Raw genomic sequence first — 20,899 nt, forward strand, 5'->3', positions numbered from 1 at the left:
CTATCAAAGTGAGTACAATTAGTTTCCATGGCTGTCACTTTGAAATACTATAACAGTAAATGAATAGGTGACATTCAACGCTATAAACCTTTCTCCAATACAATCGCATAGTTTACAGACCCACCGCGGGCCTTAGACAAATACATCTTCGTGTAAAAAGGCCCACTATTGTCTGTTTTGTCAACGAGCTCATCGTATAACCAGGTAACTAGATGACTCCAATAATTAAGGTAGTAAACGATGGCATGCTCTATTGTGAACTGTCTGGGACTCGTTGTTTCCCTGTTTACTACTCAAATATATTTTACGTATTAAGTCAAACGAAATTAACTAAAATACACTGGTCTAAAATATATTAGCTACACAGAACCATGGCGGACCGACTGTAACATTATAGACTTTTTGTATTAAAATTCGTCCCCGTCCAACATGCCTGGCTCTGCCCACTATGGCGTGGTTTACGAAGCGCTCGCTGAAATAAGCGTTCGTATCGTCGTATTCCACCGGATCGAGTTATCTCATCACACCCGCAAGGTGGAAATTCTCTCGTAGCATAGGCTGACTAAAACTACCGGTAAACTGACTGTTTCAAGTTGACAAAAGGCAATTGGAATTCCCAAAGTGCACGTGATGCAAGTAGCACTAGATGTCAGCATAGTTCTACAATCCATGAAAACTGTTGTTCACTGGCTTGCCCTATTCCAATTCAAGCCCAGTTACCTACACCTGGGTACTTCTGGTAGATTGAGGAAAGGAAAGATATCAACACGTTCTGCCATATTGCTTTCATTTGTCCAATCCTTTCAGATCTACTCTGAGCAGGTATATAGGGCTCAGTTTTGAATTGGTAAGTGACTACAGTGTATGAGCTTGCCACCCTTAAGCACAGACCCAGGGTCCGTTTTGTACGGTGAGCTAGCATATAGTTTGAGCTAGGAAAAGCTGATCTGAAACCAGTATCATAAGTCAACTTATATGACTAATGTACTTATTTTTCTTACATCATCATAATTTATGAGAATGTCCTAATATGGAGTTTTGTGGCATTTAATGCCACACAATGAATGTAGCCTAGATGTCTATTTTGGCAGGAATTTTATAAGAACTATTTGTTACGTTTAGGACGTGCCTGAGAAAATGCCTGTGTTGATACTGATGAGAAGATGAAGAGTTTGTTTGAAGCTTATTTTAAGATATGGCATCTCTGCACTGCTGAGGGAATAGATCCATACAGGGCCTGCTGGTTGGTTCATTTCGTCTACTGAGACACACACACACACACACACACACACACACACACACACACACACTGACAGTGAGACCCAGGAAAGAGTCTGACAACTAAACTGAAACCTGTACATTTGTCTCACAGTACATGTAGTAACAACACAATGGCCTGTACATTACGACTGGCATTCCTTGTCCTTCATGGATTTCTCTCTCTTTCAGCAGGTAAGACTCTCTCCCTCTATCCCCCACAAGCCTGTGGATTGGTTGAGGATGTTTTGTTTAGTCTGTTTGTTTGTTTTTACAGTAAAAAAAGATGAGTAAATTGTTTGATCAGTTATTTGAGAAGAGGATGTCTATTGATTTTAAATAGCACACTTTTCAATTAAATGATCATCAAATAGGGTCAATCTGGTAAATAAAAAGGTCTTATCCATTGATGGTCACATTCATGGATTGCTATTGAATCTGTACATTTGATCACAATTGATTTGAGCAATGTTAGGGAGAAAATGAACAATGACATGGGCATGAAAAATGACTTTGAAAATAAAATGTCTCTTCTGTGGTGCCTCTGTGTTCTCTTGTAAATGTAACAATGTCATCTATTTTTTTTAACAACTTCCTTTGCATGATTTGATATTGCAATTTTATCTCATTATTAGAATGATTTGTATGGATATTGTAAATGCTATTTAGATATTTTAAGATCATTATGTGGGACAATACTTATTTCTTTACCTAATTGTTTTTTCCATGCCAATGTAATTTATTTGACTTCAATTACCATTTGATATATAAATGTATAAGATATCGGTCATTTGACCAAGATAAACATCCTATTTACTCAAGGAGAAGGCTTAATCTGACCATCTGTGTCTATGAGATTGTCCCCAGATCGGCCATTTGTTTTGAAGAGGTCCTGTTGTAGTATCTGTTGCCTTTCAGACAGTTGTGGTTTTAGACATGTTCTGTTTCAAACACCCAGTACACAAAAACAGGAAGACTTATTAGAATTATCTGGGTTACTGTGGCTAACCCAGCCAGTTGAACACATATTTTCATACAGTAGCATTATTTGAATTTGATCCAAGTTAAAAACACTTGGTAGAAGCTGTTTTAGAGCATATTTGCCTAGTAGTTGTCCTAACTGACAAATGATGAGAAACTAACAATGGACAATTGTACTTGAAATTAACTTATTTTACTTTGAAATGTAGCATGCATAATTGGTCATTTATACTGTAAATACATGCTTGACCAAAAATGTCAATAATAAGATTTGAATTAGATCACATTTTCTATCTCTTTATTGACCACAAAACATAATAAAAGTATGTTACCGTCAGCAACAACAGATAATTATTCTGATCTCTTTTCTTCTCTTCTATCACAGATTCATGCAATTATTATTTCCAACATGGATCTTTCTTCTCCATCCCTCTGAAATACACTGACTTGAGTTCGAAAGAAATAACCTGGAAACACAATGAAAAAGTTATATTAAAAAGAAAGAATGGAAAGTTCAAACCAGGCAAGCCTGAGGACATCTTAGATGATGGGTCTCTCCAACTCAAAGGCCTGGTGTCAGCAAACGAAGGTACTTACAAAGCAGAGGTGTTCAACAGTGATGGGAAAAGCATCAAAGAAGAGTCCTTCAGACTGTGTATGAAGGGTAAGTCTCTTTCTCTCTTTCTTTCCAACCATACAAGTACCGTATCCTCTCCTTTAGAGACACTGATGGCGGCCATTTTGTTTCTCTCCAGAAAAAGTCTCCAAGCCCTCAGTGCAATTCACCTGTTCTGATAAGGACGTCACCTTTACCTGTTTCTTGACCAACACTGAGGGAATGACTTTCAAGTGGAGCAAGAACAGACAGCCTTTAAATGGGGAAAAAAATCCAACCTTGATCATCAGTCTGAAACAACTGAAAGAGCCGGACACCTTCACCTGCTCTGCAGTCAACGAGGTCAACATGGAGACAAGTGACATCATCAAACCAACATGCAATGGTACAGTATGTTTTAAGGGCTCAATTGCAATTCTCTGCGAATCTGTCTTTCTTTTTCTCTCTGTTTTCTTCTGTTTTCAGGAAAAAAGTGACTAATGTTTAAGATTGGTGGCACAACAAATAAAAAAAGACAAAGAAAGTAAAACATGTCATTTGTCTCTCCTCTGCTCCACCCCTCATCCCCCACCCTCCTCTCAGCTGTCTCCAAATCGGGTGAACTGCGTTCACTGTTTGGTTTGGATTTCTGGACCATGGTGGGCATCTTGGCCGGGGGAGGGGGCTTGGTACTCCTCATCATCATCACCTTGGTGTGCTGTTGCCTCAGCCGACGCAAGAGCCAGATGCGCTTTGAAGGTAATCGCTTCAGACCAAAGCTCAAATGTCTATGGCTATTGTGTTGGTGTTCTGTGTACAGAAACATTTATGGTGTCTACAGTATCTTTATTTTGTTCCCTCCCTCATTTCATCTGTTCATTCTCCTTCACAGAGGAAAGAGAGTTAAGACTAGCCCCCCTGACCAAGACCCAGCATCCTTACCACTCAGAGGGCCAGACAAAGCATCCTTCTCACCCAGAAGGCCAGAAGCAAAGGCAGAGACCCCCCGGTGGGGCCCCACCTGGTTCCACGGGCCCCAGGCCCATGGCCAGAGCCTCCAGCCAGGCTGCGCCCCAACCCAGAGTCCAGGCTCGAGGGAAGCCTCCACAGACACCAATGGATGATGATGAGGAGCAGCCCCCACCACTACCCCAGCCTAGGAAGAAAGGCTCTCACCCCGCCAGGCAATGAGTCTGGAAACAGGTTTCGCCTATATACAGTGCCTTGCGAAAGTATTCGGGCCCCTTGAACTTTGCGACCTTTTGTCACATTTCAGGCTTCAAACATAAAGATATAAAACTGTATTTTTTAATTTTTTAATTTTTCATTTTTTTTTACAGCTGAGGTGGGAGACTCTGTCCATAGGACAACAATCAGTTGTATATTGCACAAATCTGGCCTTTATGGAAGAGTGGCAAGAAGAAAGCAATTTCTTAAAGATATCCATAAAAAGTGTTGTTTAAAGTTTGCCACAAGCCACCTGGGAGACACACCAAACATGTGGAAGAAGGTGCTCTGGTCAGATGAAACCAAAATTGAACTTTTTGGCAACAATGCAAAACGTTATGTTTGGCGTAAAAGCAACACAGCTCATCACCCTGAACACACCATCCCCACTGTCAAACATGGTGGTGGCAGCATCATGGTTTGGGCCTGCTTTTCTTCAGCAGGGACAGGGAAGATGGTTAAAATTGATGGGAAGATGGATGGAGCCAAATACAGGACCATTCTGGAAGAAAACCTGATGGAGTCTGCAAAAGACCTGAGACTGGGACGGAGATTTGTCTTCCAACAAGACAATGATCCAAAACATAAAGCAAAATCTACAATGGAATGGTTCAAAAATAAACATATCCAGGTGTTAGAATGGCCAAGTCAAAGTCCAGACCTGAATCCAATCGAGAATCTTTGGAAAGAACTGAAAACTGCTGTTCACAAATGCTCTCCATCCAACCTCACTGAGCTCGAGCTGTTTTGCAAGGAGGAATGGGAAAAAAATTCAGTCTCTCGATGTGCAAAACTGATAGAGACATACCCCAAGCGACTTACAGCTGTAATCGCAGCAAAAGGTGGCGCTACAAAGTATTAACTTAAGGGGGCTGAATAATTTTGCACGCCCAATTTTTCAGTTTTTGATTTGTTAAAAAAGTTTGAAATATCCAATAAATGTCGTTCCACTTCATGATTGTGTCCCACTTGTTGTTGATTCTTCACAAAAAAATACAGTTTTATATCTTTATGTTTGAAGCCTGAAATGTGGCAAAAGGTCGCAAAGTTCAAGGGGGCCGAATACTTTCGCAAGGCACTGTACTTTCTGATCCAAGGAAAGGAGTTCCAGCAGTCTACATGTTGTAGATGTTGAAAATGTTGTTATCTAAAGAATAGAAAAGGAAGGGAAAAATACCCACACAGTGTTCTTTTCTTCCAATGCCTTTTCAAAATTCTGTTTCATTGTTTTTATGTTGAGTTGTAGCCTACCTATCTATCCACCTCCTCTTGAAGTAGTGACCTTAACTTGATGTCTGTGTGGTTGTCAATAAAAACGAAATAACTACAGGCACATAGTCATTGATGGGCAACATTATTTGAAAATACTCAAATACACAGGAAATAAGTATTTCAAATACAAATCATTAAAATGCATATGTATTTGAACCCAGGTCTGACAGCTAACAATTGCAAGAGGATAATAATAGTTCTGAAAATGTTTCCATTCACATCATTGTGCATTTGAGTCATTCTCTGTATTCACATCTCTGAGTAAAGCTATCATGTAATCAATTGTTTTCCTGTTACATCGCTGAGGCCTCTTGGCGGTGGTTTTGGCACGGCACCAACGAATAGCATGCAGGGAGCAAAGATGCTGAAAGCAACACTTATCTGAAGCCCTCGCTTCCACACATCTTACCTCCTTTTCCTGTGTGTGTGGGAGGGATATGATGCTGTGTGTGTGTGTGTGCATTTGTGTTTGCTGAACTGCACATGACTTAACACAGGTTTTTGCACCCATTTTTTTTTACAAGCATTTCGCTACTCTCGCATTAACATCTGCAAGCATGTGTATGTGACCAATAAAATGTTATTTGAAAAAACCTCTCCATCACACGCCTGTTCACTATATAAACCCTAGATGGCGCTTTGCTTCCATGTTCATTTAATCTGCTCGCATGACTATTCAACAGTAATAGTGGAAGTGGGTGGGCCAGGGACCTACTTGTGGGCCATTAACGTTTTCCTTTGAATCACATTTAAACGAGTTAGTTGACAGAAATCTGAATATGTTCCTGAAAGACTTTGGCTGGGTCACTGACAGCTAGTAAACGTTTGGGAACCAGTTTGATGACAGACCTGCAGGAGTCACAATAAAGTCAACCGAACGTAGCAGCCTGAACGGAGTTCCCACATCCAGGTTTTCAGCAGAAAAGGAAGCTAGGTTGAAAATAGCTGTATCCCTGATACACACTGAGGCTACAGTAAACTCAGGTTTATCACTCAGAGCCATGTTCGACAGTCTGAACTCTGACCCCTAAACGAATCACTTCCCGTCCCTGGGTTAAATCATTTTGCCCTTAGGCACAGATCTAAGATCAACCTACTGCCTAAAACAAAGTGAAAAGGCTGTGGTTTGACCTTCAGTTTCCTGTCTGGGTTGTTAATATTATACAGTCAGTCACTTTCAGTTATTCACACTGAGGTACTAAGGCTTCAGCCTTCAGACAGAGACGTTATTCACATGCATTCAATGTTAAAGATAGGTAAGGAGAAAAAGGGTCAGAAAGACAAGAGCCGTGTGTGGTCAGTCACTCTGTTGTGTGGCCCAGTATAAATAGAGGTCTGGGTGACTGTGTGTGTGTGATGTGACCGTGAGCCGATACATCCACCATTTGGCTTTGGTCACCTGCCAGCCGTGCGCCTGTCCCCAACACACACACACACACACCAACACCCAAATCAAATTTTATTAATTACATTCTTCGTAAACAACGGGTGTAGACTAACATTGAAATGCTTAGTTACACACACATACACACACACACACAGTCTTGTACAGCTAACCAAAAATACAGTCCCATTCAAAATCCTATTTTCTCCAACCCTAAACCTAACCCGCACTCTTACCCACTAATTGTAATCTTAACCATAAACCCCATAGAAATAGCATTTGACCTCGTGGGTATTAACAAAATGTCCCCAGTTGGTCAAATTGTTGTTTGTTTACTATTCATGTGGTCCCCCCCACACACAGAGGTAAAAACAAATGCATCTTAATGCAGCATCTTGCACCCTGTCCCATTCAACCACTGACACCCCCTTCACCCCAGTCCCCAGGGGTCATGAACCCTGACCTTTCACCAGCACTTCTGTCCACCCACTGGCTTTCCTAATACTCATTGGCATGTGTGTGCATGTGTGCGAGTGTGCGAGTGTGCGAGTGAGCGAGTGAGCGTGTGTGTGTGTGTGTGTGTGTGTACACGTGTGACAGCTGTGAACTTTAACCCTTGCCCTCCCTCACAGAGCGTGACTTTGTAAACTATACCTACAGCAAATACAGTGGTCAGTCTTCAGAGGTGTCAGGTTCTTCTGCAACCCAGTCCCAAAATCAATCCCCAGCACCAATCCCTATTAATTCGCTCACACACACAACATTAAAAATATATAGATTTAACTAGGCAAGTGAGTTAAGAACAAATTCTTATTTACAATGACGGCCTACCCCAGCCAAAACCTAACCCTAATGACACTGGGCCATTTGCGGGACTCCCAATCACAGCCAGTTGTGATGCAGCATGCAATCGAACCAGGGTCTCTAGTGACACCTCTAGGACTGAGATGCAGTGCCTTAGACCGCTGCACCACTCAGGAGCCCAAAACATACACACACATTTATACTGACTCTACACACACACACACTGACATACAATCATCATATACTTTGCTGCTACTCTGTTTATCATATTTCCTGATGCCTAGTCACCTTACCCCTATACATTTCTAAATCTATCATTCCAGTATCCCTGCACATTGTAAATATGGTATTGGAACTGAATCTGTATAGCTTACTTACTTCTTGTGTTCTTATTTCATGTGTTTTTGGTATACCTTGTGTTATTTTTAACACTAAATTGATATTGATTACTGCATTTTGTGGTTTAGAGCTTGCAAGAAAGGCATTTTACTGTACTTGTTCATATGACATTAAAGGGGAATTTCACTCAGAAACAAACTTTTGGCATTTTTTTCATTAGTCCACTGTTGATACGCTCCCAAAATGTTTTGCATGTCAGCAGTCAAGTTTTCAAGATATTGAACTTAAGAAAAAAAGTGTCTCCAGCCACATCATCATTCAACTTCTGATACATGTTTTGGGGCAGCAGGTAGCCTAGTGGTTAGAGCGTTGGGCCAGTACCTGAAAGGTTGCTGGATCAAATCCCCGAGCTGACAAGGTACAAATATGCCGTTCTGCCCCTGAACAAGGCAGTTAAACCACTGTTCCCCATTAGGCTGTCATTGTCAATAAGATTTTGTTCTTAACTTTAATTTTTTTATTTATTTCACCTTTATTTAATAACCAGGTAGGCTAGTTGAGAACAAGTTCTCATTTACAACTGCGACCTGGCCAAGATAAAGCATAGCAGTGTGAACAGACAACAACAGAGTTACACATGGAGTAAACAATAAACAAGTCAATAACACAGTAGAAAGAAAAAAAGAGTCTATATACATTGTGTGCAAAACGCATGAGGGGGAAGGCGAATAATTACACTTTTGCAGATTAACACTGGAGTGATGAATGATCAGATGGTCATGTGCAGGTAGAGATACTGGTGTGCAAAAGAGCAGAAAAGTAAATAAATATAAACAGTATGGGGATGAGGTAGATAAATTGGGTGGGCTATTTACCGATGGACTATGTACAGCTGCAGCGACTGACTTGCCTAGACAAATAAAGATTAAAATAAAAAATCATGAGGCATGCCAATATATCTTCCAAACACCAGCTTCGAGGGCATTATCACTTTTATACAACGGATTACCAACATATTCAAATAATAATTTACATATTTTAATGAAAATATATATTTTGATTAATTTATTCATACTATTTCATCCTTCCATCCACAAGATATAGTCCCGACATAAATCCGGGGTTGCTACCCAAGCCGGCTGGTAGTTTGTTTTATTGGTTTGGTTGCCAGAGACGTGACCCAGTAGTTAAATCTTTCTGTTCTGTATCTATGAACGTGACCCAGTCAATAGAAATACACAAAAATGATGCTGATTCATGATTTTGACTGGCTGAGAAAAGGTGCCTGCCTGTCTGTCTCATCCCGACATGTTCATTACTATGCGACAACTGGAGAACTAATTTCAACATTGAAACAATATTGCAAATGTCGGAGAGACAGACAGCAAGGTTTGTACAAATCTCCGCTGTTGATAAATAAATGTTAGTCTAAAAGAAATGTGAGCTAATATCTATATGCTTTTTATAGTGGAGATCATCTTTATAAATTGCCTGGCTGGGCTAATGAGACAGTGGATTGTGCAGTCAGATGGAACACAGTAAATAGGCACTTTAACATCATAGATGTAACTTGTAGTAACTTGTGGAATAGACACCGGCTGGAATACGGTTTTACCCAATCAGCATTCAGGTTTAGACTCACCATTGACGAATAATATCTTGACAACTTGACTGCTGACATGCCAGACATTTTAGGACTGTATCAACAGTGGATTAATGAAAATATAATTTTTGAGTTAAATTCCCCTTTAAAATTTGAAACTACACACCTCTTAGTGGCCCCTTGTAGATGTGAAATGATCTGACAGCATAATTTCAATAGGCTAATACCCTGACTACACTGCTAGCTTTGCAAAATAAATTTAGGAATCTATGTTAATCAATTATTGCACCCAGCGTCTGCAATGCCAAGGGCTAAAATAGAAGTCATTCCTATTTCTGACGCAGATCGAGCTGAAAGTCCTGCCTCTCCCATCTCTTCATTGGTTTATAGAAGCAGGTGCCCACGTGCCATCTCCTCATTGGTTATACCCACGTGGGTGATTGAAATATTAAATGTTTTGCCAGTTGTTGTGGTAATACTATGAAAGTTTAGATGCAATCAATATATAAATTCAAATATTGAAAAGCCTGGAAGGAGGAGAGATGACTAGAAACGTTTTGGTTGACCGTTTTATGTATGGATTAATCCTCGGATTTCAGGTAAAATAACAGTTCAATGTTTACATCCCAGGACAAATGAGCTAGCACCAGCAAGCTAGCTAAATAGGACAAATTGGCGAGCAAGTGCAAGCTAGTTAAATAGGACAAATTAGCTTGCAAGTGCAAGCCATACATGTTTAATGCTTTTCGACCTGTCCCCAAATTGATGGCATTGGTTGAGTTTGTTTTGATATTTTAACCTGCGTATCGTGATCGCGTTTGGTGTAGGGGGACAAAATAAATGTATGCATGATAGCGCCTGCGCGCAGCCGGTTTGGGTTCCGTGTAACGTTACACATACTGTATCGATGATGATGATATTCTGTATGCCTATTATTCAGCTCTAAATAGCCACTAGTGAGACCACATGAGATGAGACAGCGCTACCTGTGAAAATCCCTCCGCTACTCCCCTCCTCCAATAACTGACTTCCGGACACGGCAACGTTGTTCCCTCCCTCTCCAAAACCAAACCAGTGGACTTTCACTGCACGCACGTCCATTTAACGGATATCCGAACGTCTACTCGCCAGTGTCGGTTCTCGTAGACAGCGTTTTGGGGATTTCTGAGAGGTCGCCGGTGGTTGGGTTTTTGAACTGAAGGTCCGAGAGGACTCCTTTCATCCGTGGCGGATTTTAATGACAAAGGAACGAACTGGGAGTTAAAAAGACGCGAATTTGCAGGATGGAACATCTATCTCTTCTACTCTTGTTTTTATCGATGGGTAAGTTATATTTGAAAAAGTGTTGTCAAACGGTCTGATAATATCGTCATAACGCGTGTGCTGTCGTTTAGTGGAACATATTAGATTGACATGTACACGCGGGCACGTTTTCACTTAACCTGAATCCCCATTGACAAAGCAATTAGTCAAATTAATTTAAAGGCAACGCTATCAACAGATTTTTACTGATCATGCTGTTTCTCCTAAATTAATGACATGACTGAGTTTTTCCAAAACGAACATTTTTTAAATATATGAATAGATTTTCCCACGCCCAACTTCCTAGTTACATGTAGGCTACCGTGGTTGGTCACAGATGAGGGTGTGTGGCAATTTTCCATTTCAGCTCTTGAGCCTTAAATCCCAGTCGAAACTTTTAATCGTTCAATCAAAGGAGAACGAGCGAGATACTTGATGTCATTCAATTAATCAAAAGATAAGATGACAACCACTGACAATGGTCCAGTTACATGGAGGCACCATAACAGGCGATGGGTAGCCGTCCAATTCGCATAGATCCCCTTGATCAGTTGACAATTTAACTAATGTAGTTGAATTTGGACTGGAGCACTGTCCACCACTGATGGACTTATGCTAACCAATGACTAATAACAGATCTCAGTGATCAAGGCAGGAATATCCTTTTCGTTTAGTTGACCGGACCCATTTTATTTCACAACTGTGTAGGATGGGGAGTGTGTGTGTCTGGCAACGTATACTCTGCGTCGCATAAAGCTTCCCTGTGCCATTGTTTGTGTGAGCGGCTGAGTTTAAATTAGTGTGGTACCTTGAGATTATCAAATGTCTCCAGTTAACATGTCTCCCGCCTTCATGGAGCAGGGGTGTGTGCCCGTCCGCCCTTACCTACGGCTTCCGCATGGTTCCCAGCCGAAACCGTTCAGAAGAGTTCGTGCATATTATAACGATATATTTTTTATTTATTTGGGGGATTTTTCTTGAGGCAAGCCGGAGTCTACGCCATTTCGTCGTGACTGGTCAGTATGGATTCTGCAGGAAAGTCTGTCATTCAAAGTGTATTCATACACTTTATTTTAACTGAAATACTGCACCAAACAGTGTAGTTAATGTCGCGTTTACATTTTTGTTCAGTGTCCATGTATAGTGTTGGTCCCATGTTTAATGATCAAAAATAAAAGATCCCAGAAATGTTCCATACACACATCTTTTCTCTCATTTGGTGCACAAATTTGTTTCCATCCCTGTTAGAGAGCATTTCTCCTTTGCCAAGATAATCCATCCGCCTGACAGGTGTGGTATATCAAGAAGCTGATTAAACGCCATGATCATTACACAAGTGCACCTTGTGCTGGGAACAATAAAATGCGATTTTAAAATGTGCCGTTTTGTCACACAACACAGGGCCACATATGTTTTGAGGGAGCGTGTAATTAAAATGCTGACTGCAGGGATGTCCACCAGAGCTGTTGCCAGGGAACTTAATGTTAATTTCTCTACCATAAGAGCCTATTTCTGCTGTGATGCAATTACAATGGCACACAGAGGCCAAATTGAGCTCGTACTGGCTTTCCGTGCACCACTCTGCGCTGTTTGGCGAACCGCAAGGAGAATGAATGCCCAGACTTCTGCAGAGGCCATATCACTGTAAATACTGCACGGACAATGCAGATGGTGGATTGTCCATGCATCGAATTGCCATTGCCATTAAGCCCCTTCATTGTCCTCCATCCGGGCCTCACCGCAGACCACGCGTATGGCATCGTGTGGGTGTGTGGTTTGCTGATGTCAATGTTGTGAAGAGTGCCTCGTGGTGTTGGGGTTATGGTATGGGCAGGCATGCGCTACGGACAACGAAAACCATTGCATTTTATCGATGGCAATTTGAATGCACAGAGAACCACTGCTTTTAATCAGGGCAAGGTGTCTGGTAACATGACTGAATACAAACAGTGCAGCTATTCCCTCCGCAAGGCTATCAAACAAGCTAAGCGCCAGTACAGAGACAAAGTAGAATCTCAATTCAACGGCTCAGACACAAGAGGTATGTGGCAGGGTCTACAGTCAATCACGGACTACAGGAAGAAACCCAGCCCAGTCACGGACCAGGATGTCTTGCTCCCAGGCAGACTAAATAACTTTTTGCCCGCTTTGAGGACAATACAGTGCCACTGACACGGCCTGCAACGGAAACATGTGGTCTCTCCTTCACTGCAGCCGAAGTGAGTAAGACATTTAAACGTGTTAACCCTCGCAAGGCTGCAGGCCCAGACGGCATCCCCAGCCGCGCCCTCAGAGCATGCGCAGACCAGCTGGCCGGTGTGTTTACGGACATATTCAATCAATCCCTATACCAGTCTGCTGTTCCCACATGCTTCAAGAGGGCCACCATTGTTCCTGTTCCCAAGAAAGCTAAGGTAACTGAGCTAAACGACTACCGCCCGTAGCACTCACATCCGTCATCATGAAGTGCTTTGAGAGACTAGTCAAGGACCATATCACCTCCACCCTACCTGACACCCTTGACCCACTCCAATTTGCTTACCGCCCAAATAGGTCCACAGACGATGCAATCTCAACCACACTGCACACTGCCCTAACCCATCTGGACAAGAGGAATACCTATGTGAGAATGCTGTTCATCGACTACAGCTCGGCATTCAACACCATAGTACCCTCCAAGCTCGTCATCAAGCTCGAGACCCTGGGTCTCGACCCCGCCCTGTGCAACTGGGTACTGGACTTCCTGACGGGCCGCCCCAGGTGGTGAGGGTAGGCAACAACATCTCCTCCCCGCTGATCCTCAACACTGGGGCCCCACAAGGGTGCGTTCTGAGCCCTCTCCTGTACTCCCTGTTCACCCACGACTGCGTGGCCATGCACGCCTCCAACTCAATCATCAAGTTTGCGGACGACACAACAGTGGTAGGCTTGATTACCAACAACGACGAGACGGCCTACAGGGAGGAGGTGAGGGCCCTCGGAGTGTGGTGTCAGGAAAATAACCTCACACTCAACGTCAACAAAACTAAGGAGATGATTGTGGACTTCAGGAAACAGCAGAGGGAACACCCCCCCCATCCACATCGATGGAACAGTAGTGGAGAGGGTAGCAAGTTTTAAGTTCCTCGGCATACACATCACAGACAAACTGAATTGGTCCACTCGCACAGACAGCATCGTGAGGAAGGCGCAGCAGCGCCTCTTCAACCTCAGGAGGCTGAAGAAATTCGGCTTGTCACCAAAAGCACTCACAAACTTCTACAGATGCACAATCGAGAGCATCCTGGCGGGCTGTATCACCGCCTGGTATGGCAACTGCACCGCCCTCAACCGTAAGGCTCTCCAGAGGGTAGTGAGGTCTGCACAACGCATCACCGGGGGCAAACTACCTGCCCTCCAGGACACCTACACCACCCGATGCTACAGGAAGGCCATAAAGATCATCAAGGACATCAACCACCCGAGCCACTGCCTGTTCACCCCGCTGCCATCCAGAAGGCGAGGTCAGTACAGGTGCATCAAAGCTGGGACCGAGAGACTGAAAAACAGCTTCTATCTCAAGGCCATCAGACTGTTAAACAGCCACCACTAACATTGAGTGGCTACTGCCAACACACTGTCAATGACACTGACTCTACTCCAGCCACTTTAATCATGGGAATTGATGGGAAATGATGTAAATATATCACTAGCCACTTTAAACAATGCTACCTTATATAATGTTACTTACCCTACATTGTTCATCTCATATGCATACGTATATACTGTACTCTATATCATCGACTGCATCCTTATGTAATACATGTATCACTAGCCACTTTAACTATGCCACTTGGTTTACATACTTATCTCATATGTATATACTGTACTCTATATAATCTACTGTATCTTGCCTATGCTGCTCTGTACCATCACTCATTCATATATCCTTATGTACATATTCTTTATCCCCTTACACTGTGTATGACAGTTTTTTTTTTGGAATTGTTAGTTAGATTACTTGCTCGTTATTACTGCATTGTCGGAACTAGAAGCACAAGCATTTCGCTACACTCGCATTAACATCTGCTAACCATGTGTATGTGACAAATAAAATTTGATTTGATTTGACACCGTGATGAGATCCTGAGGCCCATTGTTGTGCCATTCATCCGCCGCCATAACCTCATGTTTCAGCATTATATTGCACAGCCTCATGCCACAAGGATCTGTACACAATTCCTGGAAGCTGAAAATGTCCAAGTTCTTCCATGGCCAGCATACTCACCAGACATGTCACCCATTGAGCATGATTGGGATGCTCTGGATTGACGTTCATGATAGCGTGCTCCAGTTCCCGCCAATATCCAGCAACTTTGCACAGCCATTTGAGGAGTGGGACAACATTCCACAGGCCACAATCAACAGCCTGATCAACTCAATGTGAAGGAGACGTCGCACTGTGTGGTAAATGGTGGTCGCACCAGATACTGACTGGTTTTCTGATCCATGACAACAGATGCATATCTGTATTCCCAGTCATGTGAAATCCATATTAAGGCCTAATTCATTTATTTAAATTGACTGATTTCCTTATGAACTGTAAATCATTTTAAATTGTTGCGTTCATATTTTTCTTTAGTATAAAATTGCATGACTAAGATCTCCATGGCAAAAACGTCAATTAATGATTTTCAAGCTAAGGTCTTTATACGGGAGTACATGAGCACACATTTGATTTTTCCTAACAGTTTGGCTTGGCGCCAGTCGATATGAAGCATGCTGATGATTTTTAGGTCTATAGCCTAAACCAGGGGTGTCAAATATACTGCACACGGGTGGTTTGAGTAAATGTATTTAATATACAAACTTAATATATTAATGTACTTTTATTGCTAAAACCATCAACTGTAGAAATGATAATGGACCTACATTAATTTATTGGCTCTCCAGTTCGCAGAAAATCACAAATGAAGTCTAGACGGTCAGAGTATCAAACTCTAAAAACAATGAAAATGAGTTTGACATCCCTGTCCTAAATAATAAATACATGCACACCTCCCCAAACATGTTGATGACGTACTACTGCCCTAGCTCTCAAAAACCCTTCTCTGTGTGTGGTTTCAGCAGTGTTCTAACAATTTTTGCAAAATATGCTCATATGCCCCTTATCTTTCATATTGGCAAGAAAGAATCTTCCAAATAAAAAAAAAGATGGACTTCGTGCAGCAGTTTTGCACAGATCAACAAACTGTGTCTCCAGTTGACGAACTATACTTCCTCAGATTACAAACAGGTGTTCGTTCGGGATGCTAGACTGCTAATTAGCATAGGTGGCCACTTATGTCTTCCGTAAACAAGTGATATGGCCATGCGGGAACCTTAACCCTAAAAAGGTGTGTAGTAATTTCAACTTTTTAAAATTATATATTTATATATGAAAGATGCGTTATGTCGACACAACCATACCGCAAGCGATGCGCGTTAATGTTAGAGCAAGCGTCGGGGCTCTGAACAAAACTCCCCGGGTCAGAAGATACTATCGTGAATAGGCCCGAAAGTAGTTGGCGCCTATGAATGGGGTACTACTGCCCATTCTTCCATTTGTGTGTGAGCGAGCTTCCGATAGCCTGCGTTATTGGGGTTTGTAGAATGAACACAGCAGGAAGACTGTTCAGATGCTGTATGATTCCGTTGGTCTTTCCGATGCGGTAAATCCATGATCTACTACTCATAGACCACCTGACCAGTTAAGTCTCTCCACTTCCCTCAACTGGGCTGTCTCATATTGCTTGTTTACTCTGTGGCCCTATGACTCCGACTGTTTGTTTGGATAAGAGTGACTTAAGAGTTGCGTGCTAATATTAGTCACACTCCTAAGTGGCGCCGGCCAATATAATATCCCTTCTCTTATGACGTAGGGTAAGTCAAAGAGATGACACCTCCAGAACCAGACTGTTCCAGCAATGTTTTATGGACCACCTTCCCTCAAATGTCTATTTCTCCAGTTCCTTGAGTGTCCCAACACGCTAGGACAGGAAAAAGGGTTAAGTATACTGTATGTCAACAAGGTGTTTTGAAGTGATATGTTAATCACTAAGGGTCCAACTAAGGCAGTGGTGTAGGATCATATTGGAATGCTGCCAACGTTACCATTAGGAGTAGAGTGTGATGGAAATGTTCCCAGAAGGCTTTGCTCTTTGGTTGTTCCAGTTGGGATTTAACAGGGACTATTTCTGGGCTGTGGGGTCGTTCTTTTGAAAGCTGCTGGTGCATCGTCACTTTGTTCTTGCCAAATGAGCTGACCTCATCATTTTTCCTGATACTGTTCTTTGGTTTGTGGTGTGTGTGGGTGGGGGAGCATGTGTTGCTCCATGCTGGCCATGGCACGTGCACGCTCTTCCCCTCAGCCTGTTCAGACAAGCCTGGTGTGTGTGCATGTTTGCTGCTCTTTCCCCTATGCCCATCCAAACAAGCCTGTACTTTATATAGGTCTTCTCTCTCTAGCTAGAGTAAGTGGTCTAGGCTGTTCCCTTCTCTAGCAAGACTGTCTCTCTGTATGCGTGCGTCTACATGGTCTGTAGTGGCTTTCCTTCTACTCCAGTTTAAAAATGTTACCATAGGCTTTGCTTTCACCTGTTACTATATGTCAGTGGGAATAAAGGAAAGGAGACTAGGAGAGGAACCACTTCAGATTATTGATTCACCCATTGAGTGCAGCGACGCTAGGGTTCAGGTGTCAATATGTGGGCGTTTTTATAGAACACAGACCCACACACACACACTGTGGGTTTGGAATCACAGAGGAATCAAACCAAAGGTAGTATCTAAGTGTATATTTAGCCTGCCCTGTGCTAAATATATCCATGTATCTCTCAACTGTATGCGTATTGTTAAGCAGAGAGACTTTCAAGAGGTTAGCTAAGGAAGTCTGATGTGGTAGGAACGCTGTCATTGTGTGGGGGATTTTGCTAATTTTATGTATCTGTCAATGACATGTGTGTGTTCTCTCTAGGTGTATCCCATGCCAGGGTGGTGTCTGTGTCCCCTGGCCCTCTGCTCCGTGTGGAGGGCCAACCTGTCTCACTGCGTTGTGATGTCACTGACTATGAGGGGCCCAGGGAGCAGGATTTTGATTGGACCATGCAGCAGGGGGAGACGGGGTCTATCCATGTAATCTCCACCTTCGAACCAAAGTACTCTGACGTGTCGCTAAGCGACCGGGTGGCCAGTGGTGACCTGAGCGTGGTGCGGCTGGGGGACAGCGTGGTGGAGCTGAGGATACGGGAAGTGAGGTCATCAGACAGTGCCAAGTACCTCTGCAGTACACCCAGTACGGACTCTGTCTTCAGCGGGAACTACGACGCAGGGGTCACGCTCAAAGGTGGGTCAGACACGAGTATGAGAGAGACTTCTAGACTGTCTTAACCATCAGTGTGGAATCACCGTATATCCATTTAGGAGAACTGTATTAACTTCAAACTAGATTAGTCAGACCTCCATTATGACTTCTAGTTTACATACTGAGGTTGGCTGGTTGTGAAGACCCATACAGCGCGTGTGTGTTCATGTTCTCTTGCTGTGATTGTGGTTCGTGTGATCTATTGAACACTGCTCATATCCCTTGCTTACACATGGCTCGCTCTCTTAAGCTGGTGTGTTTGTCAGACCGCACACGTGTCTGCTTATATACTGTATACACTACAGTACACTTACATGGACACAGCTGCACTTTCCTTAGATGGACTGGTTCAGGATAGGCTATGTAACTTTTAACCCCAATTATGCTAATCTGCTTTGGGGAGGGAAAACCGGTTCCTAGATCTGCTGCTTTGGGGAAACACTAGTGAGAGGTGATCAAGTGTTGATTTCACTCATGTTCACACATGTTCACACATGTTCAGTCTTCTAACACACACACACACACACTTGGAGAGCAGATGCCAGATGGGTGTATTTATCTCATGTCAAATGGGGGTTATTTCTGTTGAGCTGACTGTTGCCCTATTCTGAACAGTCTGTCTGAATGAGCTGAGGGAGAGGAAAAGAAAGAGGCTTAGTGGTGAATTGTGCTGACGAGGAGAGCTGGAACAGGTAGAGGGGTGAGATTATATTGTAAAATCTAAGTGCTCTTGAACTAGTAGGTGATTTTTAGTGCTGCTTGTAGCCGTGCTGTAAAACAATGTTTCATGGTGGTGTAGTTGAACTAGTAGACGGTTTGTATACACAGTACAGTGAGATCCATTGATGTAACACCATGTAGTGTAAATTAGTTTACTCTGGTATGAAGAGTCACCTGTGTAGGTGAGGCAGTCCACTGACCTCTCCTATGGGTGTGTCGACACAAACCGCATTCTCCACCAACACTTTCAGTTTTGTTTGCTTGACTTGCTTGTCTATCATTTTTTTCTTCCAACTAAAGTGGCCTTGACATGTATACGGTGCATTCGAAAAGTATTCAGACCCCTTGACTTCTTCCACATTTTGTTACGTTACAGCCTTATTCTAAAATTGATTAAGTATTTTTTTCCTCAATCTACACGTTACCCCATAATGACAAAGCAAAAACAGGTTTTTCATATTTATTTTCTCGTGTGTGTATACAGTTGAAGTCGGAAGTTTACATGCACCTTAGCCAAATACATTAAAATGCAGTTTTTCACAATTCCTGACATTTAATACAAGTAAAGATTCCCTGTCTTAGGTCAGTTAGGAATACCACTTTATTTTAAGAATGTTGAATGTCAGCATAATAGTGATTTATTTCTTTCATCACATTCCCAGTGGGTCAGAAGTTTACACACTCAATTCGTATTTGATTGTATTGCCTTTAAATAGTTTAACTTGGGTCAAACGTTTCGGCTAGCCTTCCACAAGCTTCCCACAATAAGTTGGGTGAATCTTGGCCCATTCCTCCTGACAGAGCTGGTGTAACTGAGTCAGGTTTGTTGGCCTTCTTGCTCGCACACGCTTTTTCAGTTCTGCCCACAAATGTTCTATAGGATTGAGGTCAGGGCTTTGTGATGGCCACTCCAATACCTTGACTTTGTTGTCCTTAAGCCATTTTGCCACAACTTTGGAAGTATGCTTGGGGTCATTGTCCATTTGGAAGACCCATTTGCAAGCAAGCTTTAACTTCCTGACTGATGTCTTGAGATGTTGCTTCAATATATCCACATAATTTGCCTCCCTCGTGATGCCATCTATTTTGTGAATTGCACCAGTCCCTCCTGCAGCAAAGCTCCCCCACAACATGATGCTGTCACCCCTGTGCTTCACGGTTGGGATGGTGTTCTTTGGCTTGCAAGCCTCTCCTTTTTCCTCCAAACATAACGATGGTCATTATGGCCAAACAGTTCTATTTTTGTTTCATCAGACCAGAGGACATTACTCCAAAAAGTATGATCATTGTCCCCATGTGCAGTAGCAAACCGTAGTCTGGCTTTTTTTATGGCTGTTTTGGGGCAGTGGCTTCTTCCTTTCTGAGCGGCCTTTCAGGTTATGTCAAAATAGGACTTGTTTTACTGTGGATATAGATACTTTTATACCTGTTTCCTCCAGCATCTTCACAAGGTCCTTTGCTGTTCTGGGATTGGTTTGCACTTTTTGCACCAAGTACCTTCATCTCTAGGAGAGCGAACGCGTCTCTTTTCTGAGCGGTATGACGGCAATGTGGTCCCATGATGTTTATACTTGTGTACTATTGTTTGTGCAGATGAACGTGGTACCGTCAGGCATTTGGAAATTGACGGTGCCAAGTGCATCCTGTTTCCACACACATATATATATATATATATATATATGTATATATGTATATATGTGTGTGTGTGTGTGGAAACAGGATGCACTTGAGCTCAATTTCAAGTCTCATAACAGAGTCTGAATACTTATGCGAATAAAGTATTTCTGTTTTTTATATATATATATGGAAATGCCTTATTTGCATAAGTATTCAGACTCTTTGTCATGAGACTTGAAATTGAGCTCAGGTGCATCCTGTTTCCATTGATCATCCTTGATGTTTCTACAACTTGATAGGATTCCACCTGTGGTAAATTAAATTGATTGGCCATGTCTGTATAAGGTCCTACAGTTGACCGTGCATGTCAGAGGAAAAACCAAGCCATAAGTTCGATGGAATTGTCTGTAGAGCTCT

General features: G+C 42.5%; 2 protein-coding genes across 2 annotated transcripts in view; both read left to right on the forward strand.

Annotated features, from left to right (window-relative positions):
- The first annotated feature begins 1,319 nt into the window (after positions 1–1,319).
- LOC112255399 (T-cell surface antigen CD2) lies at positions 1,320–4,131 on the forward strand. The gene is made up of 5 exons (XM_024428384.2): positions 1,320–1,452; positions 2,624–2,902; positions 2,994–3,239; positions 3,437–3,592; positions 3,726–4,131. The coding sequence occupies exons 1-5, from the start codon at positions 1,392–1,394 to the stop codon at positions 4,022–4,024; spliced, it is 1,041 nt and encodes a 346-aa protein (XP_024284152.1). The 5' UTR covers positions 1,320–1,391; the 3' UTR covers positions 4,025–4,131.
- Positions 4,132–10,478: 6,347 nt separating this feature from the next.
- The window catches only part of ptgfrnb (prostaglandin F2 receptor inhibitor b), a 52,897-nt gene continuing 42,476 nt past the window's right edge, over positions 10,479–20,899 (forward strand). Inside the window, exons 1-2 of the mRNA XM_042324986.1 lie at positions 10,479–10,785; positions 17,759–18,127. Coding sequence (XP_042180920.1) covers positions 10,746–10,785; positions 17,759–18,127 — 409 coding nt within the window. The 5' untranslated portion in view covers positions 10,479–10,745. The remainder of the gene's footprint in view (positions 10,786–17,758; positions 18,128–20,899) is intronic.

Source organism: Oncorhynchus tshawytscha, linkage group LG07 (assembly GCF_018296145.1).
Source record: "Oncorhynchus tshawytscha isolate Ot180627B linkage group LG07, Otsh_v2.0, whole genome shotgun sequence".
NCBI lineage: Eukaryota > Metazoa > Chordata > Actinopteri > Salmoniformes > Salmonidae > Oncorhynchus > Oncorhynchus tshawytscha.

Bases quoted from the DNA above. Each gene is read 5' to 3' on its own strand.
- LOC112255399 (XM_024428384.2), top strand. From the start codon at position 1,392: ATGGCCTGTACATTACGACTGGCATTCCTTGTCCTTCATGGATTTCTC. The intron at 1,453-2,623 runs GTAAGACTCTCT...CTTCTATCACAG, and splicing joins ATTTCTCTCTCTTTCAGCAG to ATTCATGCAATTATTATTTC. The intron at 3,240-3,436 runs GTACAGTATGTT...CCCTCCTCTCAG, and splicing joins CATCAAACCAACATGCAATG to CTGTCTCCAAATCGGGTGAA.